Source organism: Kluyveromyces marxianus, chromosome 7, assembly GCF_001417885.1.
Source record: "Kluyveromyces marxianus DMKU3-1042 DNA, complete genome, chromosome 7".
NCBI classification, from domain to species: domain Eukaryota; kingdom Fungi; phylum Ascomycota; class Saccharomycetes; order Saccharomycetales; family Saccharomycetaceae; genus Kluyveromyces; species Kluyveromyces marxianus.
Genome location: NC_036031.1, coordinates 323,739 through 347,631, shown reverse-complemented (window position 1 = coordinate 347,631; position 23,893 = coordinate 323,739). Strand labels below are relative to the sequence as shown.

At 40.4% G+C, this 23,893-nt stretch overlaps 14 protein-coding genes across 14 annotated transcripts; 8 read left to right on the top strand and 6 right to left on the bottom strand.

Annotated features, from left to right (window-relative positions):
- Window positions 1-66: 66 nt before the first annotated feature.
- SEC6 (SNARE-binding exocyst subunit SEC6) lies at window positions 67-2,451 on the top strand (the record flags this gene model as incomplete). Its single annotated transcript, XM_022821417.1, has 1 exon — window positions 67-2,451. The coding sequence occupies one exon, from the start codon at window positions 67-69 to the stop codon at window positions 2,449-2,451; it is 2,385 nt and encodes a 794-aa protein (XP_022677781.1).
- A 55-nt stretch (window positions 2,452-2,506) lies between these two features.
- TDA2 (Tda2p) lies at window positions 2,507-2,848 on the bottom strand (the record flags this gene model as incomplete). Its single annotated transcript, XM_022821416.1, has 1 exon — window positions 2,507-2,848. The coding sequence occupies one exon, from the start codon at window positions 2,846-2,848 to the stop codon at window positions 2,507-2,509; it is 342 nt and encodes a 113-aa protein (XP_022677780.1).
- Window positions 2,849-3,962: 1,114 nt separating this feature from the next.
- On the top strand, window positions 3,963-6,344 carry ALR1 (Mg(2+) transporter ALR1; the record flags this gene model as incomplete). Its single annotated transcript, XM_022821415.1, has 1 exon — window positions 3,963-6,344. The coding sequence occupies one exon, from the start codon at window positions 3,963-3,965 to the stop codon at window positions 6,342-6,344; it is 2,382 nt and encodes a 793-aa protein (XP_022677779.1).
- A 348-nt stretch (window positions 6,345-6,692) lies between these two features.
- EMW1 (tetratricopeptide repeat-containing protein EMW1) lies at window positions 6,693-9,383 on the top strand (the record flags this gene model as incomplete). Its single annotated transcript, XM_022821414.1, has 1 exon — window positions 6,693-9,383. The coding sequence occupies one exon, from the start codon at window positions 6,693-6,695 to the stop codon at window positions 9,381-9,383; it is 2,691 nt and encodes an 896-aa protein (XP_022677778.1).
- Window positions 9,384-9,452: 69 nt separating this feature from the next.
- On the bottom strand, window positions 9,453-10,271 carry DAL82 (Dal82p; the record flags this gene model as incomplete). The annotated part of the gene is made up of 1 exon (XM_022821413.1): window positions 9,453-10,271. One exon carries the CDS (start codon window positions 10,269-10,271, stop codon window positions 9,453-9,455), a length of 819 nt encoding a protein of 272 aa, XP_022677777.1.
- A 312-nt stretch (window positions 10,272-10,583) lies between these two features.
- ATP11 (Atp11p) lies at window positions 10,584-11,555 on the top strand (the record flags this gene model as incomplete). The annotated part of the gene is made up of 1 exon (XM_022821412.1): window positions 10,584-11,555. The coding sequence occupies one exon, from the start codon at window positions 10,584-10,586 to the stop codon at window positions 11,553-11,555; it is 972 nt and encodes a 323-aa protein (XP_022677776.1).
- A 344-nt stretch (window positions 11,556-11,899) lies between these two features.
- Window positions 11,900-12,835, top strand: PHA2 (prephenate dehydratase PHA2; the record flags this gene model as incomplete). Its single annotated transcript, XM_022821411.1, has 1 exon — window positions 11,900-12,835. The coding sequence occupies one exon, from the start codon at window positions 11,900-11,902 to the stop codon at window positions 12,833-12,835; it is 936 nt and encodes a 311-aa protein (XP_022677775.1).
- A 221-nt stretch (window positions 12,836-13,056) lies between these two features.
- HRT1 (SCF ubiquitin ligase complex subunit HRT1) lies at window positions 13,057-13,383 on the bottom strand (the record flags this gene model as incomplete). The annotated part of the gene is made up of 1 exon (XM_022821410.1): window positions 13,057-13,383. One exon carries the CDS (start codon window positions 13,381-13,383, stop codon window positions 13,057-13,059), a length of 327 nt encoding a protein of 108 aa, XP_022677774.1.
- A 491-nt stretch (window positions 13,384-13,874) lies between these two features.
- Window positions 13,875-14,516, top strand: MED7 (mediator complex subunit MED7; the record flags this gene model as incomplete). The annotated part of the gene is made up of 1 exon (XM_022821409.1): window positions 13,875-14,516. One exon carries the CDS (start codon window positions 13,875-13,877, stop codon window positions 14,514-14,516), a length of 642 nt encoding a protein of 213 aa, XP_022677773.1.
- A 1,777-nt stretch (window positions 14,517-16,293) lies between these two features.
- Window positions 16,294-17,682, top strand: PFK27 (6-phosphofructo-2-kinase; the record flags this gene model as incomplete). Its single annotated transcript, XM_022821408.1, has 1 exon — window positions 16,294-17,682. One exon carries the CDS (start codon window positions 16,294-16,296, stop codon window positions 17,680-17,682), a length of 1,389 nt encoding a protein of 462 aa, XP_022677772.1.
- Window positions 17,683-18,441: 759 nt separating this feature from the next.
- PFS2 (cleavage polyadenylation factor subunit PFS2) lies at window positions 18,442-19,800 on the bottom strand (the record flags this gene model as incomplete). The annotated part of the gene is made up of 1 exon (XM_022821406.1): window positions 18,442-19,800. One exon carries the CDS (start codon window positions 19,798-19,800, stop codon window positions 18,442-18,444), a length of 1,359 nt encoding a protein of 452 aa, XP_022677771.1.
- A 607-nt stretch (window positions 19,801-20,407) lies between these two features.
- SPR6 (Spr6p) lies at window positions 20,408-20,959 on the bottom strand (the record flags this gene model as incomplete). Its single annotated transcript, XM_022821405.1, has 1 exon — window positions 20,408-20,959. One exon carries the CDS (start codon window positions 20,957-20,959, stop codon window positions 20,408-20,410), a length of 552 nt encoding a protein of 183 aa, XP_022677770.1.
- Window positions 20,960-21,309: 350 nt separating this feature from the next.
- Window positions 21,310-22,125, bottom strand: SLX8 (SUMO-targeted ubiquitin ligase complex subunit SLX8; the record flags this gene model as incomplete). The annotated part of the gene is made up of 1 exon (XM_022821404.1): window positions 21,310-22,125. One exon carries the CDS (start codon window positions 22,123-22,125, stop codon window positions 21,310-21,312), a length of 816 nt encoding a protein of 271 aa, XP_022677769.1.
- Window positions 22,126-22,842: 717 nt separating this feature from the next.
- Window positions 22,843-23,803, top strand: RPL23B (60S ribosomal protein uL14; the record flags this gene model as incomplete). The annotated part of the gene is made up of 2 exons (XM_022821403.1): window positions 22,843-22,884; window positions 23,432-23,803. 2 exons carry the CDS (start codon window positions 22,843-22,845, stop codon window positions 23,801-23,803), a joined length of 414 nt encoding a protein of 137 aa, XP_022677768.1.
- Between the last annotated feature and the right edge of the window lie 90 nt (window positions 23,804-23,893).

The window sequence follows — 23,893 nt, the reverse complement described above, 5'->3', positions numbered from 1 at the left end:
TTCTTTTACATTTAACGGAGCGGGTAGAACGAAGCAATTGAATTCAGCCTTTACTTTGAGAGTAATATGCCTTCTTCTGAAATCGAGAGAATATCTCAACTCTTAAAGGATGATGTCTCGATTGAGAGCATTCGGAGAGTGCGAGACAACTTGATTAAGGAAAAGTCTACAGTTGAATATCAATTAAATAAACAGGCGAAAGCGCGGTTTCAAGATGCACAATCCTGCCTACAGTTAATGACTCAGGCACAAAGAAATATGAAATCACTCAAGAATGATTTACAAAAGGTCGACCATTTGAGTAAAGAAAACAGATCTTCAATCGAAAGATATGACATAATTAACGATGCTACGAGACTGCATGAGCTTCTGGATAATACAATGACGATACACCAAAAGATATTACAATTTAACGATTTTATAAATGAACTAGAGCTATTACTAGATCACGAACTTAGCCAGGATGCGCTAGAATCAGGTTGTCCTAATTTACTAAAAATCCACTTCATGATTACAATGGCGCGTGACTTCCATGACCAGATGACTACATTAGCTCTAATCTCATCTGTTGATGTTCAAACGACAATGTCTAAGGTTTTTCAAAAAGTACCCGAATGCGTGGAGAAATTCAACAAACTAATAAGTGATATTACCTATGATATCATAGAAGCCGTAAGAACAGAAAACCAATCTCTATTAATTCGGTTATTCAAAGTCATTCATGTAGAAGAATGTGAAGACATAAAAATCATCGCTACAAGGAATATTATCAAAGCCAAGGAATTAGAGTTCGAGTCCAAGAAAATGAAAAAGCTCTCTAACAAGTTACAGACACTTGATGACGAAGAAAATAAGAGAATAGAGTATCCTACCCCAAGTGCTATTGCTGCGGAAATCACCAAGGGTACAATTCAAACTAGAACCCAACCACGCGGCTACAAGAATATGTTTTTGAGCACTATTAAAAAGGGAATCCATGAAATGTTTATTGAAGTAAGGAAAGAGTACAACGGAGAGAAGAAGTTCGAAGTTTTGAACAACTTAGATTGGGTATTCAATGAATTGATTGTAGTTAGGGATCATGTATCAAAATTAGGACCAACCCACTGGAGATTATTTGATCGTTATTTTGATTTCTACTATGAGGAGATTCATCAATTGATCACCGAACTTGTTGCATCAGAACCAGAAACGATCATAATTCTTGATATTCTTGATTATGACAAAAACTTCCAAAATGTATTAAAACAAGAGTTTGGATTCACTAAGGATAAGATCAAGACTATTATTGGTGAAAACGAAAAGGAGCAACTTCTATCTGATTACCTAACGTTGATATTGAATAAGATGAGAGAATGGATCGATAATTTGGAGAAGACGGAGATTACGATTTTCACAGAAAGAAGTTCTCCACCACATGTGGATTCTGACAACTGGCTCTTCCTAGACGGCACGAAAACTTGCTTTCAAATGTTCAATCAGCAAGTTGAAGTTGCTGCGGGATCCGGTCAGGCTAAGATTCTTGTTGGTGTTGTTGAAAGGTTTTGTAACTTGTTAGTCTCGAGACAAGAAGTCTGGGCGAAAATCATCAATGATCAAGTACAAAAGTGTATCCAGTACAACCATTTTTGTGAGGAGAATCCAGAAAGTGTAACGAAGGAGAATGCATTCCCAGGTGGACTTGTGGAGTATCTAGTTGCAGCTGCGAATGATCAAATGAAGGCTGCAGATTATGCTGTTGCCATTTCACAAAAGTACGGGTCATATGTGTCGAAGGTACACGAACGTACGATAACAGCTCAAATCGAGAATACTTTGGACGGTTTTGCGTATGTGGCAAAGTGTGCTACCAGCGGTATATGCCAGTTAATATTCGATGATTTAAGGAGACCATACAGCGAGGTTTTCGACAAGTCATGGTATGGGGGTAACCAGACCCAGCAGATATCATCTACAATTCAAGAGTATTTGAACGATATCAAGGACCAGATGAATCCGTTCATTTTCTTCTCGATGATCGAAACCGCGGTGGAGGAGACTCTTCTAAAGTATGTACAATGTTTGAAGTACGACCACTCGATCAAAAACAAGGGGAACAAGTTCTTGGATTGTGTGAGAAGAGACTTCAAAATCTTTTATCAATTGTACGCTGAATACGTACCTCCGGAGGAGATGTCTATGGTTGACGAGAGGTTTAAGTTTGCTGAATACTTTATCGATTTGTGTTGCGATACCCAAGAGTCTGTTTTGGAGACGTGGAGATTGTGCTTGGAAACGTACTGGGACTGTCCGTTGGAGCTCTTGCAGCATATTTTGAAGAGCAGAAAGGACGTGGACAAGTCCGACATGAAAAAGATTCTAGCGCAGGCGGAACTGATACAGTCGAACCCAACGCGTCTCTCACAATTGAAGACCATGAACCTGCCTCCTACATTTATCAGAAGATTTTAGACTGCGTACGTATAATTAAGTATAAATTAATACATACATACATATACACGCCCCGTTATACTGCAATCCAAAACACACTAACCAACACCGTTGTACGGTCCCCCTTTTTGAGCTGGCAATGGAACACACCGTCCGATTTTGCGTTCCATGAAGAGCCCACGTAGTTATCTATCGAAAAGTCCGCATTTTCCACAGAATTCGCCTCGAGCGTCGTCGCATTGACGATGAACTTGTGCTTAGAGGACGACTCGTTCAAGTGTTTCACGACTGACTCGATCGAGGCTTGCACAGGCTCGTCTTTTCCTAGTGCGTCGTTTAGAAGGGTAGTCAATCTTTCTGCTGAAACCGGGCCATTGAGTTCGGTCGAGCGATCCGAAATCTCCACTTCGGTTGTCATAACTAGATGTGTATCCGTGCAGTGCCCTTTACCTACCTATTGGGAAACGCTAGGTGTCCTGCCAAGCAACGCCTGCTCTACCATCCTTATATATATATATACTACTACTACTACCCTACTACTACTACTACTGAGGAAAGAATCACCAATAGTGTGTGTAACAGTGTAACAATGTAACAGTGTAACAATGTAACAGCGGTGAAAAGAACAAAAAAAAGTTACACGTGACCTCAAAATCACCAAGCCACCAAGTCGCCAAGTCGCCCAGGACCCACCACAACCCACGTGACCGACCCGGAGATTTCCGCCGACCGACCGATTGATGGCTTACTCTCTTACTCTGCTTCCTTTCTTTTTCGCTCCTTTCGCCTCCTCCTATTTCCCATTTTCCTTTCCCCTATTCGGACATTTCTTTTTCACGTATTCTCCCCCCGTCTCCTGCAGGAAAATAGCGCCGTTTGTCCACCGCGCCGCACGTGGACCGTGACTTCGGGCTGTTTTGCCCAGAAAAGAATGAAAAACAAATAAAAAAAAAAATTCGAAAATGTGAAAATAGAAAAAAAAAAAAAAAATCCAAAAAAAAAAAAAACGTTTTGAAACTTTTGGAAAAAAATATTTTGAAATGTCAAGATGAGATGAGATATATATCGAGCTAGCATTCATTATTTGCACGTTTATCTAAGAAGTAAAGTTGTAAATTTATATGCAAAAAGCAGGCATATTGTATGTGTGTATATTTAAATATATAAATATATGAGTCAGTTGATACAGGTGGTAACATAAGCATATCCAAGGAGTTTCAGTTTGAAGGTTTGAAGCTGGCATCAACAAGGAAATGCAACACCACAACGCACAAATCAACGGTTTGTGAAGGAAAGCTGCTATCTGAAGTAAAATAGATTACTTGTGAACTTGGAAAAACCCATATGAAGCGTTAGCCTCAAATAGAAAAACACACAACAACAACAACAACAACGGACAGACAGACAGAGAGTCGGACAACAACTGCTATCTATTGATCGTATAGTATTGGTGTGTTAGTTAGTTATTCTTTTGGTGAATATTTTGGTTTTGAATTTGAATTTGAATTTGAGAGAAGAGAGAGCTGTGAACGATGTCTGATACTAAATCTGTTGAATCTAGCGAGCGCAACTTGTCTCGCACGACTTCTGCTGGTGCCTCTTTGGCTTCCTTGAAGACTGAGGAGCACAATGAGTTGTACGATCACAGACAGCAGCAAGATTATGCGAGTCACAGTTTTGTGCCAACAGCAGCAGCAGCAGCTACTAATCCTTTGCGTTCTGCTCGCAATCCGCTGCCATCGATGTCTCCGAAGTTGTCTGGAGTTCATGCAGCAGGTTTGTCTGGTAGTTCAGGTATCAACTTTAATGGGGATTCTGACGACGAGTTGGGGATTCCCGGCCACCATCCGGACCCAACTCCGGGCCATAACCCTAGAATAAACGTGACGAGTGCCAGCAGGGCGCCTTCTGTTACCTCTGATTTCCGGACTAGGACCCCTCCAGCTGCTCCACCGCACAGCGGGTTGCATCGCAACAGGTCGCATTTGGACCCTCAACAACAAGAACAGCAACAGCCACAAGCACCCCCTTCCAGACGCGGCTCCCATTCGCTAGGTATTCCCTTGAAGAAAAAGAAGTCCAGGTCTTCTTCGACCACTTCAGTCAAGGGTGCTCCATTGGCAAGGACATTGTCTGTGAAATCGCAGAATTCACAAAAGTCCAGAGAGTTGAGACGCCGTAACACCAGAAACGCCTCTATAGACAGCGACGACTCGCAGATTTCGCACTTGTCTCAGGAAACAGAGGAAGATGTGTGTTTCCCAATCCAAAAGAGAGAACATACGCGTATAAACGGCATAGACTTCGATGAGTTGGAAGAGTTTTCAACCCAGGAAAGAGTCATGAACAAGAGCCACTTGTACTCTGAAACCATCCCATCGCCACTAGACAATACTTACGGCGCCCATTCGTTGAGAAAACCAAACTCCTCTACCGAAACATCCACTTCTTCTTCTTCAGCCGCACTCAAATACACTCCGAAAATGGAAATCCATCAGCATGGAATCTCCTTCGGTAATAATAAGGTCGAACCAGACGAATACGATGAGGAGGATATGAAGAAAATGAACTCCAACTATACGGCAGCCGCCCCACCAACCCCTGAACCACCTTTCGAGGTTCCCAACAGATTCGCGTTTTTCAGTTCCGATGTCTCGGACACCATTCACGCTCCTGATCTTTCCTCGTTGATACGGCCTAATCAGTCTTTCAGGGAACTATTCAAAGACGGTGCTTCAACCTGGTGGCTAGACTGTAGCTGCCCAACGGATGAAGAAATGAGGTGCTTGACAAAGGCGTTCGGCATTCATCCCTTGACCTCTGAAGATATTAAAATGCAGGAAACTCGTGAAAAGGTCGAACTATTCAAAAACTATTACTTTGTTTGTTTCCACACTTTCGAAAATGACATAGAATCTGAAAACTATTTGGAACCCATTAACGTGTACATCGTGGTTTTCGCTAATGGTATTTTAACCTTCCACTTTAACCCAATTTCTCACTGTGCAAATGTGAGAAGACGTGTAAGACAACTCCGAGACTATGTTGGAGTTAATTCTGACTGGATTTGTTACGCTCTAGTAGATGACATTACTGATAGTTTCGCCCCAGTTATCCAATCAGTTGAGTACGAAGCGGACGCTATAGAAGATTCAGTGTTCATGGCCAGAGACATGGACTTTGCCATGATGCTACAAAGGATCGGTGAAGGTAGAAGGAAGACTATGACACTAATGAGATTATTGAGTGGCAAAGCTGATGTTATCAAAATGTTCGCTAAAAGATGCCAAGACGATATAAATGGCATAGGTCTTCCACTTACTTCCCAGGTTAACATAGCAAATCTTCAGTATAAGAATTCACAAGATGCACCACCACCTCCTGAGAGGAGGCAGCAACCTAGGGCTGATATTGCAATGTATCTAGGAGATATCCAGGATCATATTGTCACCATGTTCCAGAATTTGTTATCCTATGAGAAGATTTTCTCGAGATCCCATTCGAACTATTTGGCCCAACTTCAAGTCGAATCGTTCAACTCCAACAACAAAGTTACGGAAATGTTGGGTAAAGTGACCATAATCGGTACCATGCTAGTGCCACTAAACCTTATCACAGGTCTTTTTGGTATGAATGTTCGTGTCCCAGGTCAGCCAGACGGTACTGGTACTTTCGGCTGGTTTTTCGGTATTCTTGGTGTCATTTTCGTTTTTGCCGTGGGCTCTCTCTTGTTCTCCTCGTACTGGTTATCTAGAATAAACCCACCAGCAACTCTAAACGAAGCATCCGCATCCGGTACTAAATCTATCCTAAACTTTAAACCAAGAACAATGAAACATCAACCCCATGGTCCAAATAAATCTGATAAATCTGTTTTAAGTTTCTCTACTAATAAGATGGGTAGGTACGAGTAACCGCCCCATTTTAAATGGTGCAATTTGCATAAAAAAGATAGAATTTGTGGTAGAATCCACCGAACACTGTACTTCTGTTTGCTTCACTATTTCTATGTCTATGTACATTAGTCTGTATTTATATAATTTGTCTAGGACTACACCACCAGGCATTGATCACGTGAACTGATTTTGTTTTTGATACCTTTCTCTTTACCAAAAGAAAAAAAATTGATAATTCGCCGATGAGATGAGATGAGATGAGATGAGAGATGAGATGTCTACTGTAGTAAAGATAACGAGCCCTAGAACTGAACAGCAGGCAACATCAATAAGTAGGACGTAACAGTTTCATACGCCACATTCAGAATGAACGCACTGCTCCATACCCATCTGCTTTCATCTTCCGATGTCTCTGCACTATCAGCATATCCAGATGACACATTGACTTTAGCAACTCAAAAGATTCTCTCTGGTCTATCTCACGAGGTTATCGAAGGCATAGTTAGTGATGTAATCGCTTTGGAATCCAATGATAGGGAAACTACACTCAAAACTCTAAAAGAATGGACTGATAGTTATGTTTTATCGAAGCATTCTGCTGAGGAATCACTTCTTGTTGCTATTGCATTCCTACATTGTTTTATTCAGAACAACTTCACTGGTCAAGCTACTCCTACATCATCCGATACTCTAGTTTTTGGCAAAGAGAAGCTTGAAAGAACCCAAAGAAATGTGTTAGCCAGTCTTTTGAATGTTGCAGGTCAGCCAGCTTACGAGCTTTGTGATGATCCAGTGTACCTAATTTTGGCACTATTGATACTTGAGTCGTTAACCGACGAGAGGTCCTTATTCCATCCGGATTGGGAACATGACGCTGAAATAACGATCACTAAAGATATTCCCTCCACGAAAGCTTTGGCGTATTGGTGGAGAGCAAGAGCCATATTAGTTCAATTGTCTCTAGTTTCAGAGCCAAGTGGGATCCATCCAATAGTTGCATCATCGATACTAAAGTCTGTCGATATCGCGCATGCAATTACTAAAGATTTACCTAATGAAGCTACGGAATCTTTGAAAAAACAACTATATACCATCTACTATCTGGAAAATTGTAAGTGCCTCTTAGCAATCCAGACTGAACATTTGTGTTTACCAGCATTAACCAAAGCTAAGAAACTAACAGGATTTGAATTTGTTCTAACTGGTGCAAGAGCTAAGAGAACTAAATTCCAGCAAGTTGCACACTCAGGATTGATCATTCTAGCAAAATCTCAGTCTAATGAGAATGATACTATCAATAATGAACTACCGGAGACATTTGAATTGAATTCTGATTTATTATTGGAGAAACCGCACTTTGAATCTATTGGGGCAGAACCATTGGATGAGCAAATCATTAAAAAGCAAAAGGTTGATGAAACAAATGGCTTTGATGATGAAAAACTATTACCAGTTGCTGTAAGACAGGAGTTTATTCCCCAAGCTTTGAAAGACTTGGATCCAAACAACCAGCCTGCATTAAACCAATATGATAACATCCAATTACTTCTAAGACTATACACAATTAGACAAACTTCACCAGCAAATAATCCCATGACAGAAGAGGAACTCAGTGCACTTATAGCTAGAGTTCTCTACCAAGAGGGTTCTAAGAATTGGACAGTTTTCTCCCGTGCTTTGTGGGAGAGGTCTATCGTAGAGACAAAAAAGGCCAAAACCATCGAAAGAGGTTTGTTGCAAATGCAATCTTTAGTCGAAGAATTAGGCTTAAGAATCACTACTAAAATGATACCAGACAGAGTAGGCTCAGTAGAGTCAACACAACAGAGATTAAAATACATCCATCAGCTACCATTCATTCCAAGATGGTCCCTTGACGCGACTTTAGCGGAAAAGTATATGTCTCTAGGTATTTTGAGATCTGCTGTCGAAATATACGAAAGATTGCAAATGGCTTGTGAAGCTGCTCTATGTTATGCTGCTGTCGGAGACGAAAAGCTTGCAGAAGAGATTCTAGTCAAGAGAATAGAGACTAACCCTGAGGACGCTCGGGCATATTCTATATTGGGTGATATTAGACAAGATCCAGCTCTATGGGAAAAGAGTTGGGAGATTGGAAAGTATGCTAATGCAAAGAATTCTCTCGGGAGATATTATTATAATCCACCTAAAGAATCTGGGTTAGAACGTGACTATACTCAGGCATTGAAACACTTAAATGATTCTTTAAGTATATTCCCATTGAGCTTTGACACATGGTACTTTTATGGTTGTATTGGGCTTGAATGCGGTAAAATGAATCTAGCAGCCGAAGCTTTTTCTAGATGCGTTGCCCTCGATGAAACTCATTCCCTATCTTGGTCCAACTTGAGTGCAGCATATGTTCAATTGGATAAACTAAAGGAAGCCCACAGTTGTCTAAGGAGAGCTATCTCTTCCGATGCTCGTAAAAACTGGAGGATATGGGATAACTATATGATTGTCTCCATGAAATTAGGCGAATGGGACGAGGTTTTATTAGCATTCAGACACCTCGTTGATCTCAGAAAGGACCAAGGAGGTGAAACTAGTGTGGATCTACCTATTCTTGAAAAACTAGTTGAAATCCTAATCTCTTCTGATTATCCAACTGATTCTTCCCAAAGGTTAAGCCATTTCCAACAATCTTGTCTTGAGTTTGTTTGCGACATTTTACCCTCAATTGTCACTACTTCGGTTAGACTCTGGAAACTTGTTGCAAAGGTCGAACTATGGAGAAGAAGACCATGGGTTGCATTGGCATGCCATGAAAAGGCATTTAGAGCAATTACACACAATCCAGATTTGACAATAGACGAAAAAATTTGGAATGAAAGTGTCGATGTTTGTGGAGACCTTGTTGCAGCATATGAATCCTTGGGTGAAATGGAAGGAAAGTATGGTGCTGGTGATGTTGTTTGCAAAAATTGGAACTATAAAGCACGTTCCTCAATTAAAACATTGATGAGTCGTGCGAAGAACTATTGGGAAGACTCGGATGGTTGGGATCGTCTAATGGATTTGAAAGCAACATTATAAAAATAAATGCATTAATGCTAGTGTTAGGAAACACAATATCCTTTATAAACATAATACACTGTTTTGTAGCTATTCCTTCAGAAGTGAAACTATATAATCTAATTTGTAAGATACCTGCCGCCTAAATTCCTCTTCTCTTCTCCTGCTTTCTTCTATGCTGTTTTGTAGCTCATAAATTTGTTGTTGTAAGCTCACTTCATTGGAAGCCCTCCCTTCCACCTCCAGTCCATTCACATTGTTTCCATACGTTGAATTGCTTGCATTTGATAAGGTTTCGTGCGCTAAATCGGAACGCAACTTATTCTCCTGTAATTGTTGACGCCTGAATCTTTTCATTTGAGTATGCGGTAACACCGTAATAGAATCTAGGGGTGTTTGGTCATCTTCGCTATCGTCTAGAATAATTTCTGCTGATTCCATATTAGCCGTACTTGGAACGGATATAGGATCACGTTCGTCATCCTCAACGTTGCCGTCGTCCTCAACGTCATCATGTTGCACTTCTTCGAGAGCTTTCCCAACTGGCGGATCATTTATTTCACCTGTTTCAGATAATTTACGTGCTAACCGATTTAAAGCGTTGCTTGTTTCGATAGTTGAACTGCTAGACTTCTGCCGTTCATGCTCAAACTCAAAAACTAATTGTTTAAATGTATCAAAATTCATTACCTTAACACTCCCATATTTCAAATACACAGAGCATAACTTGTCAAATCTTCTTTTCAACGTCCTGGTTTGTCGATACCGAAGTCCGGATCGCCTGTTAAACTCTTTAAGTAGATCATCCCATGTTTTCATTCTATGACTGTGAGTTTGTAGATGTGGTTTGTACTCTGCCAGCAGGGCCACCAACAGCTCGTCTAAATTGGAATTCGCATTACCTGCCATAAATATTATTTTGTTCTTTGCTCTATTAAGTCACAAGTGATATGACCTCAGCTAGTGAATGTTATTATTTCATCACATCATCTCTAGAATGATTATTATCAGACTTATATCTGCTTTACCTTTTTTTTTTTTTTTTTTTTCCTTTGTAGTAAATAATATCAAATTCAAAGCTTTAAAGAATTCTTGTACTTCTTCCACTTACTATCACTATAATGGCAATATTCTTGGAGGAAGGTTGAGCATTCCAGAGCATACAATCTAAGGTTTAAGTAGCCATTTTTTTAGAGCAAAGGGTTGCCTAGGTAGGAACACATGATTAAAAGCTGGACCCGAGTTGCTACAAGATCTGCTTCGCAATTAACTGCTGCACAATTCAAACGTATTATAAGCGCATCTTCTAGCCTTTATTCAACTTCAAACTACTCTACTGAATCTCTGGACCAGAAGTACAAGGATAAATTATTAGAGAAAGCCCGTGAACAAGGTTACAATAGTATCGAGGAGTTAAAGAACGCTTTAAAAGAGGAGATAGAAAAGAAGAAGCTTGAATTGAACAAAATCGATCCATTAAAAGAATTAGAGGACTACGAACAGAGAACCAAGATGTCCAGCAATATAGCAAAATCACGTGGTCCTATTGATCCATCTACTCCAAAGATGCCATACAAAACTCTAGATAGCTTCTTGGACGTTGAAAAGGTCAAAAATCTTTCTAAACAAGAATGTGAGTTTTTGTGGAGAGCTAGATGGGCAAATAAGGACAATGTCTTGACCGCTGTTGTTCCTATTGATGTCTGGAACAAGATGAGTGCTTTGGCCAAGGAAAACCCTTACTTTGTAATTCCTTTGCCTAGAGAATCTGCAGTTGTCGAAGGAAATGAGGAAAGCAACGCTGCTCCAGCAGACAAGAAGGAACCAGCAGTGGAGATGCATTACATTCAATGGCAATTTGTTGGCCCCAAAACCGTTCACTGTATCATGACAACTCTAGCTGAATTTAAATTACACAAAGAGTATGCCCGCCCACACACTACATTACAATTCCATTTGGATTTGGCAGAGGACAAAAATATTGTCTTGATGAATGGTCAAGTGGAGACAGATTCTAATGTAACTTTGCCAGAGTCGCAACTATTGGTGTTGAATGTGCAAAGATTCTATGGTGCAATGGGACAAGATACCAGTTTCGCAAAGAAGAGGGTCCAACTCCTAAAAGATTTCACAAGCGGTTCTCCACAGTTCAACGTCGATCTTTTGGTAGCTTTAGCTCAAACCATGGAATAAACTTAAGTATCACGAAACCCCAGCACATACACATTCCTATCCTGTATAAAGACATTCCATATCACGACTATTCTAGTACTATAAAATCTGTGTAGCAATAGCTTTCACTTTTTCCATTATATATATATGTATATTGGTCACGTGAAAACAGATCTTATAATTCTTCATATTGATATTGACATGACTAACCTTTAAAACATTGTTCGAATCACTATATTGAATGGATCCCCAATCGTAATGAGGCACGAAAAGAAAAGATATACATATATATACTCCCATAAGGCTCTCCAACAACAGATCTTGGGGGAATTCTTTTGCCGGGAAATCTCCAACTAAAAGTAGCTATGGTTAAAGTGCTGTATCTAGGGCCTGCTGGCACATACTCACACCAAGCTGTGCTGCAACAATTCGCCGATGAGGAACTAATTCCAACAAATTCAATCCCTTCTTGCTTCAAAACGCTTATTGAAGATGAAGATATAGACTATGGGGTTGTACCATTGGAGAATTCAACGAATGGACAAGTTGTGTTCACATACGATCTTTTCAGAGATTTTATGCAGTCCGAGGAGGAACCAAAGCTTGAAGTTGTTGGGGAACAATACGTTGATATCGCACATTGTCTCATCGCACCAGCACCATTGGAGGTAGACAAGCTCAGAAAAATCGGCACAATATATTCGCATCCACAGGTGTGGGGTCAAGTGAAGGACTATCTTGCTGATCTTGAGAAGAAGTACGGGAAGTTTACAAAAATTGACTGTAATTCCACATCTGAGGCTGTAACGAAATGCATTCAAGAGTGGGATTCAAAAGAAAGGATAACTCTTGCCATTGGAAGTCGTGCTAGTGCAAAATTAAACAAAGGTTTCATAGTAGATAGCGGAATTAATGACATAAAGGGGAATACAACAAGGTTTTTGATATTGAGAAGGCGTAAGCCGAATAATCGCCTAGTGACAGATTGTCTACCTCCCAACACGGACAGTAAAAAGGTGAATTTAGTGACCTTTGTAACCAAACAGGACGACCCAGGTTCTTTGGTGGACGTTTTAAACGTATTGAAGGATCAGAGGTTAAATATGTGTTCTATTTCCTCGAGACCGTTCCATGCGGACTCCCTTGCAGGTCGAAAATGGCAGTACTGTTTCTTTATTGAGTTTTATCATAGTGAAACAACGGACTATGAGTTGTTAATGGAGAAGTTTGACGAGTACTGTGCGAAATGGATTCATTGGGGCAGATTCTACAGAAATCCTTCGTATTACCAGGTGTCTTAGATACAAATTGTTGTTACTTACCATTCCGTATATATTAATGAAGTAGACGAAACCATCAAAGGACACGTATATTGTATAAGATATATATACATGGGTATATAATAGTAGTAAAAATCATGCACGATCACTATTCTTCAATACATCTATTGTTTTTCTTCTTCTGGTATTATTAGTATTATTACTATGATTATTAAAATGCCACGGAACCTAACAGAGATACATTACTTGCCGCACCGGGCAAGCTTCCAGGGTTTATTATCCAACGGACATACATTTCTGCTCTTGATCCATTGTGTAATGCAATGTAGATGGAACGCATGGTTACACTCACCCCATGCAGCCACACATTCGTGTTCTGAATTGAAAGTAGCCTCCTGCTGACAGTTCACACAGGGTTCCATGATATGATTTCTGCAAATGGCACAGTTATCCACGTCGATATCCCACGACCAAAATGCAACTGCTGTCCACTTAGTTATTTCGAAGTTTGGCTTAGCGTCCTGAGGCGAATCCACCTGTGCTTCCCTTGGGTCTATATCTGTAGCCATATTGTACGTTAATAATGAAGGGAGTCTAAAAATCCTATTGGGCAAGTTCTTTTAAATGAAAATTCAGGTGGGGTGGAGGTGTATTTCAGCTCCTAATAACGTCCGGCGTATTTTTCTATCCGTTATTCTCTACCAGACCAGACCGCTGCAGGGGTCTCGAGTGTTTCTCTCTGCTTGTAAGATGCGCACTTCAAAAGGTAGAGAGGGTTCAAGATCGAAGTTTTCAATGTTGTATGCGAAATGAAAATGAAAAGGCGGAAAAATAATTCAAAACACGTGACATACACGTGTCATGATATAAACGAGGTGTTACCCAGGTTAAATGATGTATCCACCCAGACATCACACTAAGACTGGACCTGACCTGTGTGTGACATATATTGGTATAACATAACATGTATAGCAGCAGCATATACAGAGAGATGGTTTGCATCAATTAAAGACATGCTGGAAACGGGATTGACAGGGCCAGGAGCCAGGACGTGTTAACGATGAGCGACAAGAACGAGATATCAGCATTATATCCACCTCCACCACCTTTTATCCAGTTTTTCACGGAGGAGAATGCCGTGCTTCACAGCAAATGCCAGGCCGATAAGGCTGTGGCCGAGTCACTTACGGCAAGACAGCTCGAGCAGCTGAAATACTTTGAGAAACCGGAGCTTCCCAAGGACGGGACGTACCGTGCGTTTGGAAATGTGTGGCAGATAAACGACAAGCTTCCTGAGCTCTCGCAAATGGGCATTGAGCAGCTCTACAAGAAACACAGTTCAGCTTCTGGCTCAGCTTCTGGCTCTGGCTCAGCTTCAGAGTCCGCCGATGACAGCCCGCAGAGCGGCGCAAACTACGAGAACAAGATCCAGGAGCTGAAGAAGCTATTGAAGTCGCTTCTACTAAATTTCCTAGAGCTTATAGGACTACTCGGAGTAGACTCGAGCATGTATGACAAGAAATTGAACGAGATTCGAGTGATTGCAATAAACATCCACCACTTGCTCAACGAGTACAGGCCGCACCAGAGCCGAGAGTCCTTGATTATGCTTCTGGAGGAGCAGCTGGAGCACAAGCGCAGGGAGATGGAGCAGATCAACAAGACCTGCGACGAGGTTGAGGCCAAGCTTGCGGAGCTGTAGCGATGGGCTCACTGACCAAAAAAATGCTACACACATATATATATATATATATGTATATAAGTGAAAAATCAATAACCACGTGACAATCACATGACACGCGACACGTTTTGTGTGTCTGCCATTTTTTTCCTTCTTCTTCTTCTTCTTCTTCCATTTCCTTCCCCTCCACAGACAAGAGGGGAACTGAACCGAGCCTGAGCCTGGGGAGGGGAAAGCACACGGAGATCTTTGTGCTTCCAGAAAGCGACCAGCGTTGCGGGAAGCCCCGCCGGGCCTCGTCTTCTCTACAGCAGAGGTGGCACACGCTGGCGCACGCACCGGCTGTTAGCGAACGGGCCTGACCTGTGTGTGTGTATGTGTGTCACAGCGTGTCCCGAACGGGCAAAGAGGAGAAAATCTGTCTCCTAAGAGGGGAACCCAGTTTCTGTCAGTGTCAGTGTCAGTGTGTCCGGTTTATTTTTTGTTTTTTTTTTGATTCCCAATTATCCTGCGTTCTTTTTATTTTTTTTATTTTTTTCCCGTTTTTTCGGGCGCCCTGGCTGACCAAAGATAATCCGAATATGCGGGAAAGAAGAGAACCAGACTACGTGCCCGTCTGTGCAAAAAAGAAGCACCGATAGAATGTGGTGGCTGGCCGGAGGAAACAGGGAGGCAGCGCAGACGTGCTGTGCCGTTGCCGTTGCCGTCGTCGTCGCTGGCCACCGCTGGTCAGTGGTCATTTCCTTCACCCACCGATCGATCACCATCCAGCAAGTGTGTGTGTTTTAGTAGAGAGAGCACCATCATCTATCTGGTGGCTTCTAGCAACGGCATACGGATTGTCTGGAGAAGCAAGACATTCTTTGCACAAACAAACCTCGTATATTTTGGGTTTGTGGTATTTTTTTTTTTTTGGTTGTTTCTTCTTGTTTCTGGCGTGTTGGTGCGTTATTTTCTGAGGCGATTGTCATGGATATCGGCTCACAGATGTCCATTGTGGATGAGCGCAACCCACACACAAAAGAGGAGACTAATTAGCTCGAGCTGACAAGGGCGACTACTGATGCTGAATGGGTCCCTCGTGCCCGCAAGAGGCGTGCGCCAGTGCGCTAGAGCGCCAAAGCGCTAGAACTATGGAGCGTGCGCGCGTGCGGGTTAGAACGCGTTTTGCTCGCAAGCACCCGCTATAAGGACGTTAGTGGCTCTAGTGAATATTAGTCAGAGCCACTAACAGTGTATGGCACTATATATATATATATATATGTGTGTGTGTGTATGCGAACATGCTGTATGTGGTACACACGAGTGCTAGTCTTACCTACCTCACACCTGGCTTGTCTCGTCTATCTCCAGCGCACTCTGCATTTCTTTTGCACACCATTCGGATCAACTTGTGGCAGTTCGGGCAGAACACGCCTAGTACAATTCCCAACTGATTTTTAATTTTTTTTTTTTTTTTTTTACTTCCCTCTCTAATTTTTCCCATCTCTCAACTGATTACTCTAGGCAAAAAGAGCGAACGAAGCACCGAAATACTAGAGATTTATCCGACATATATATAAAACAGATCTCTTGAATCTACAAGAGAAAGAAGACACAACCCAAACGGCTTCATCTCGACAGGTCTACAACGAACCACACGTGTGTGATAAAAGCTAGACACCGGTCCTCTAGGAAGAATTAGTGAATCGAAAAGGGATTTGCAGGAAAAAAAAAGAAAGAAAGTCAAACAAAACCAATTCACGACGACACTTTACAAAGACAAAACACCAACACAACTCTATTATTATACATACACATGTCTGGAACTAGCAGCAGCAGCAACGACCTTAGTCGGCCTGATACATTGAAAACTATGGAGTCGACCAGAAAACATTTGAATTCGCTAACGGTATCGACTAATACGTCTACGAATTCGTTATTTTCGTTGCACGGCTCGAGCTCATCGTCGATATTTCGCACCATATCCCGTGTTGAAACGGAACCGGAAGTCGATGGAGACGTGTATTACCGTGCATTGCAGGACTCATCGTCTGCTCACGCAACAAATAACTCGTATCTCTCGCAAGGAAGCTCGTTGACCATCCAGTTCGGCAACAAGAGACAGAATTTGAACCACAAGTTCTGCGTCATCCTGATCGGGTTGCCAGCAACAGGCAAGTCTACCATCTCGAGACACTTGATCAATTTCCTACACTCTTCTGCTCGCACCTCGCACTTGAGATGCTCCATCTTCAACGCAGGCAACGTTAGACGGAAGCTGAGCGTCCGCAGAAGGCACGTGTCCGCGCCATTCATGGCTCCAGAACTCAATAAGTCGGACGACGACTTGTTCAACCCCAAAAACTCACACAAGAAGGAGGAATACGCAAGAATCACATTGGCCAAACTCTTGGATGAAATCGAAAACGACCGCTGCGACTTGGCCATCTTCGATGCCACAAACTCAACTCTAAAAAGAAGAGACTTCGTCTTACAAGAAATTAGAAACTTCAACAAAACTCAATACGAGCTCTACAACGCCAAAAATGCTGGTACTGGAAGCAGCAGCGGCACCGATACAGAGTCAACCTATGGTGCGGAAACTGAAGGAAAACCAGATGAAGATTCCGGTTCTATCCATATCACCCCAATCTTCTTGCAAGTTTCTTGCACAGAACCAACTTTTGTCAAATTTAATATCCATAACAAAACCTTCAACCAAGATTACTACGACAAGCCTTATGAATACGCAGTCAGAGACTTTGCTAGAAGATTGCAACATTACCACTCTCAGTTTGTCCAATTCAGCAAAGATGAGTTCGATCACTACTGCAAAGAAAATGCTAGGATCAACGAAGGATCTCACAACCCTAATTTCGGATTATTCTTCTTCCATATTATGAACGCTGGTCAATTCTCCGCAGATGATAGTAGCATGTACTATTTCCCATCCCAATACTGCTCCGATACAGCAGAATTGATCAACACAATGGAATATTTCGTCGAGAACTATTCTAAAATGTACGGTTATGAATATATCGAGAAGGCAAACACATTCTGGAAGTATGGTTCAACTACAACTAATCGTCAAACGCTACAAGCATCTTCCTCGGAATGTACTGACCAAATCGACGCCAGCGTTAGAAAACAACACCTGGTAACCTTGAACGAAGTCATTAACGATGCCTATCTCCAAACATTATAAACATGCTTTTTTTTACCCATATGGCTTCCCGCTATAGACACGAGGTGAGGGGAAATGAACGAAATACTATAAACTCACACGCACTTACACATACTAAATGATACAGAACAAACGAGCAATAAGCTCCCATCCTCGACAAGATTTTCCTTTCTTCCTTTTCTGTTACAAATTGCGGTAAGAGGTCCACGAATGACATTAATAAACTTACTAAATTTTTTTGTAAAGAGGAAACGATACAGTATGCTTGATACCCGCGCATACGACCTTTTCAGTTGTCTTTTTTTATTTTATTTTGTTTTGTTTTGTTTTTGGTTTTCATTTTTGTTTTGTTTCTGTTTCTGTTTTCCCTTCCTCTTAACGAATTTAATTTTAATGACCTTTCATTCTTCAGTTTTACTCACCAAGAGTTTACCGAAGATTTTAATGACCCCAACACCTTTTTCGTTTCGTACCTGTAATTTTTTTTTTTTTTTTTTATAACTATGTGTTTCTCTTCACTCTTATTATTTAATTTCTCATTATAAGGTGAAAAATTACGTACAAGGATAGATTTGTTGATTATGATAATAAAGATATAGATTTTTTTGCTGTTCAATATCACTTGAGTAATCGTTGGTAGGAGTTCCAGACTAAGTTTCAGGTTACACAACTATGCCAATATAATATATATATATAAGCTTGTAAGAGTTACAGAACTTTTACCATGCTTTATTTTTTTTGTTCCTCCTATTCTAGTTCTATTAAATATTTATAAGAAACCTAAAAACTTAACCCAGGTAAACCTGAACCTAAACCAGGTAATTGCATAGTTGGCCCTCTTTCTGTTTCGATCTTCTTAGAAATTTCATTTGTTTCATTTTCATTTTCGTCCTCATTGGGCGGCAAAGCAATACCATGCTCTGTTTTATTCCTAACAGCGTTGATATTATTATTGATACCAAAGTACCATGCATTGACTTTCTCATTATTATATGTTGGGTCATCGAATGCGTTGGGGTCCACCGCTCTAGATCTTGTCCAGAATCTGATTGTTCGATCTTTGGAAGCACTGGCCATTATGTGTCCAATAGGACTATATGCTAAAGATGTAACGCACTTTTCGTGCGCATAAGGAATGTTATGCGTTGGTTTATTTGGCTGGTTCTCTTGAGACAAATCGAAATGTTTGATGGAACCGTCATAACAACCAACAGTGAACATGGTTTCATTAATTGGATGCCATTGCAATGTCATGTAATCTACATCATCACGAACACTAAAGAGTTCCTTAGCTTGTTGTCGTATGTCGTAAACTTTACAGGTTTTATCCTTCGATATTACTGAAAACAGGTTTCCTTGCTTGGGTTGAAATTTTGTTGATATGATTGTATGCTTGAATCCTAACATTGTAGATACACAACCTCCACTACGAGGATCCCAAAACTTTATTAGATTATCTTTAGAACCTGATATAATAAGCCCCATTTTTGGATGCCAATCACACGATTTCACATCCCAGTGGTGACCCGAGAGAACCCTCTCTTGTTGACCATTACTGAAATTCCATATTTTTAGAACGTTATCGTCAGAACAACTGACGAACTTTTGATCCGTAGGACTAAAGGAAATTTCTCTTACACATTCCATATGAGCTTGATCCATCACTTTAACCATATTGAAATTGGGTTGCCAGATCTTAAGTTCACCATCTGCGCTTCCACTCACCATCCAGTCCCCTGTATGCGAATATGTCATTACAGTAACAGCGCTATCATGTGCCTGCATAATACTTTCAAAGTTGAAACTAGCCCCGCTCCATAATGAAAATTCTCCGTTATAAGTCGCCACAACCAATCTTCTTCCTTCTGGTGTCCATGTAAGAGCAGGAATAACATGTTTCACTTTATTTGACGATAGATGGGTAAACTTCGTAGCCATATTAATACCATTACCATGTATTCCATAAGAATCAGGTGGCAGAATGTTTGCGTTATATGAACTCTCCGGTTCAATATATAGAGATTTGTCCAATCCGTGCTTCTTTAAAAAGTAAAGTCGGTCATATGACGATGATATATCAATAGTTCTACGTTGCGAAGTGTATTTCTTTGAAGCATTACCTTCAGCACTCGCATCCATTGTGCTTTTCAAACTGAAGTATTTTAAAGTTCGAGCTTAGCTCTATATAGGTTTCGACGATCCAAGCGTTTAATCTGAAGGATGGAACTCCGTTGACTATAACGTGTCTTTCAGAACAATTCAGGTTAAGCATTATATACCTTCCACTTTCCTGTATCTGAATATTTCTTTAAGAAGCAAAGCTCCTACAATATTTTTTGAAGAAGATCAACAATCACGTGACCAAATCCTAAATATGATAATTATAAGTTATATATGTTCTGTATTATTTCAGTTCTTATGCCGGTATCGACAATAACGGTCTTTTTCTTGTAGAATAACCGAACACTGTCTAGGGCTTCACAAGATCTAAGATTCCAAAATTCATTTCTTCTTATGCCCATTAGTTATGCTCTGTAATCGATAAAAGAGTAAACTTTATTTAACGAACAAGGCAGAACTTGTCTCTCTAACAAAAGTATTCCATTTCAATTGAAAAAGAGCAATTGGTCCAAAAATTAACTGTAGTTAAGTATATCCAACTACTAAGTTTTAAATATGTGACGACAATTTTGTCTTCCGTTTTATAACAAAAGTCAGATCAATGGCGGATTGAATATTCTTACGACTAGTTTTTTTTGTTAGCATTATTCATGCACATATGACTGATTATTCTATCAATTTGCCTATTACCTGTGTTGAAGTACACGTGTTTATAATTGAACAATGGTTCAGTCTTTGTGACCATATATTTTGTTATATCATGTTTCAATGGGCTTGGTGCGACAGATTTAAAGCGACAAATACAATTTAGGGTTGGATGCAAAGTATGACCATGCTTTATACCATGGAATGGGCAGTAGTCACACCTATGATCTTGATGACCAACAAAGGCCCCACAACGAATTTTGCGTAACTCTGAATCTGGAAAACGATCTAACCGCAAAGGTTTATGTCGCACTCTGTAAGTCTTTGACCAAAGATAATAAGGTGCCGGCTTCTTTTTGTAATAATAATTCATGCACTGTTGAGGCGTGAGTGCCGTAAGTGTATTTTTACCATTTGACGTACCTGTTTCGTCCTGTTTCGAAGCTTTGGGCTCTTTCTTTTCGGCTTTGTATTTAGGGATTGGCTTGCATTGAAACTGCTTTGTAGTTGATGTGTTATAGTTATATGTCATCCGAATGTTTTATTATGATTATGGTCCGAGTTTATTTAGAGATAGAAACAAATTGGTAACAATAGGAATGCACGAAATCACACCGGCTGTCAAACGTTCTGTATAACTAGGTATATCTTCTTTCATACTTGATAAAAGTTAAAATTTACCTTTTTATTTGCCTGGGCTGTCACATCTGGATCTGCGTTTTGTGACTGACATCTGTCCGGCAGAATGAAAAAAAAAAATCAATCAATCAATCAATCAGTCATTATAGTGACACAGGGCAGGCATCTTAGGGCAGAGGCATCAAGTACTTCTTGTACACCCCGTTGGGTGATGTTTTCGAATTTGGGCGTCTCAAAAATAATTTAATTAGGTTTTCTTATTCTCTGCTTCCTCATTATTACTAACCGGAGTTCCTGAGGTCTAACGTTTTCTCTACACAACGCACACAACCCATTTTTTCTACCATTACCTTTCGAACTATTGATCATACCATACAGACATGTCGTGCAAAATATATGCCCACATTTAGTTACAAGGGCGGCTTCTGGCGGTTCCATGCATATAGGACAAACGTAATCCGCTGCCTTTTTTGTTTCTAATGGCATCTCAGATGTGCTTTTTTTTGAGTAGTCGACTTCAGAGTCATTTTCATCATCAACTTCAATGACCTGTTGAGCCCTTATCTGGTCTTCTTCTGTCAATACTTTAAGATCTTCAGACTCATTCCCTTCATCACTATTCCCATCAGAGCCATTTTGTTCCACCTGTTGTTGATGTTGATCGGTACCATCAGCAGTGGCTGCATTCGTCTGCGAAATATCAAGTATTTCAACAGGTTGCTGGTCATCTGACTGAGAGCCATCCTCTAAGTCGTCGTTATCTTCAACGTCCACCACATCACTACCTTCATCATCTTCAGAGCTTATTCGCCTTATCTTTCTTACTTGAGTCTCAGTATCCGTCTCGTTCTGGCCAAGGTCTATACGCCTGCGACGTGAGCCCATACCAATGCTCCCATCTTCATCATCAACACCATCTTGTCGACTCCCTTCAGTTTGCTCTCCCACCTCCACTATACTGTGTTCATCATTACCATCTGACAAATGCGCCATTGCATCAACGGAGTTTGATAACGCTGATCCAATGCTCCTTACTCCTTCTCCTTCTCCACCTTCCATTCTTAAAGTTCTAACCAGTTAAGTATCCTTGCTGTCACGTCTTGCATCAGGGAGTAAATAACGCCTCCCAAAACTATGTGAATAAGAACTGTACTACTATAAATCTTAATCGAAATAAGGTCTAGAGTTTATCAATACGTAACCTTTATATTATATTTCAAAAAACAAAGTAAAAGAGCTCCAACACTACCAGTCCAGCAACAAAATAGGTACAGTCAATGAATACTTGAAATTCCTTGGATTAGAAGAATAAATCAACACTCTTCTATGTCCTTTTCCTCAACTCTTCCTTAGCTTCCAAAATAATGATTCTTCAGTGCAACCCATGATATGTATGTAATATACGTACCTAGTCGTTTCTTTATAATATATCCCCCTACATGCTCATCGGCTACTTTATGTTACGGGACTGTTGTTTGTTTTGTTTCAACACCCATACACACTTACAAAATATTTTTTTACAAAATATCATTTGGAAGAAAACGCAAACGTAGTTCCTAGTTAGGAAAGAACTGGGAAAAAAAATATCAATGGTGATGGAGGTGAGGGCAGGAATAGAGTACCTTAGGTATCGAAATTCCAAATGGTAGGTTTTGATAATTTTCAAGCCTTTAGAAAACTAGATGCGGTTATAGCTATTATTGAGGCTTTGTGTAAGGTATACGGATTTTTGAAGAAGGAGTGTAATAGACCAATCCACCCTAGCAAACAACAAAGATGTCAGGTAACGGTGCTCAAGGTACTAAATTCAGAATTTCTGTATGTTAAAAGAACACTTAATTTGAAGAACCAGAAGAACAGAGATGGATTTTGGAGTGAAATGAGAATGTGATATATTGATCAAGAAATCCAGAAAGGCATTAGACAAGCGTATGAATCAACCAGCGAAAACACCAGGATACCAACGAATGAAAGTAACCCCCAATACAATCGAATGTGATAAAGTTTGAAAAAAAAAAAAAACAGACGTGAGGGTTCATCATAATATGGTTATATTATGTGCGTTATCTATCCTATGGTAGTATATCGATCAAGATGAACAGTTGAACTCAAACTGTAGAGATCTGTGTGAAAAAGCGGTCTATGTTTCCATATCATAAAATATGGTTACAGCTAGTTGTCAAGTGAAAGCTGAATTTGCAGTGGCATGTTACTATGCTATATATCTGCGGTTTAACTGGTGCGCTTGTTAATCACAAAAGAGTCTATGCTCATGATCTATCTCTGTTCTTTGAATCAATTAATGGAACATTTTTACTAACAATTTTCTATACACTGCAATATGTGTGTCATTATTTTCAAATAGTTAGGTCTACCAACTGGTGCCATCATGAATTGTGCTGACAATTCTGGTGCCAGAAACTTGTACATCATGGCCGTCAAGGGTTCTGGTTCCAGATTGAACAGATTGCCAGCTGCCTCTCTAGGTGATATGGTTATGGCTACCGTTAAGAAGGGTAAGCCAGAATTGAGAAAGAAGGTTATGCCAGCTATCGTTGTCAGACAATCCAAGGCTTGGAGAAGAAAGGACGGTGTCTACTTGTACTTTGAAGACAACGCCGGTGTCATCGCCAACCCAAAGGGTGAAATGAAGGGTTCTGCTGTTACTGGTCCAGTCGGTAAGGAATGTGCTGATTTGTGGCCAAGAATTGCTTCCAACTCTGGTGTTGTTGTTTAAATTAACCCAAGTTCAACTTTACTTAAAAATAATAGTCATTTTATGTGTAAATTTAAACAATATTTAGATCGAATAAATCTGGAGTATTAG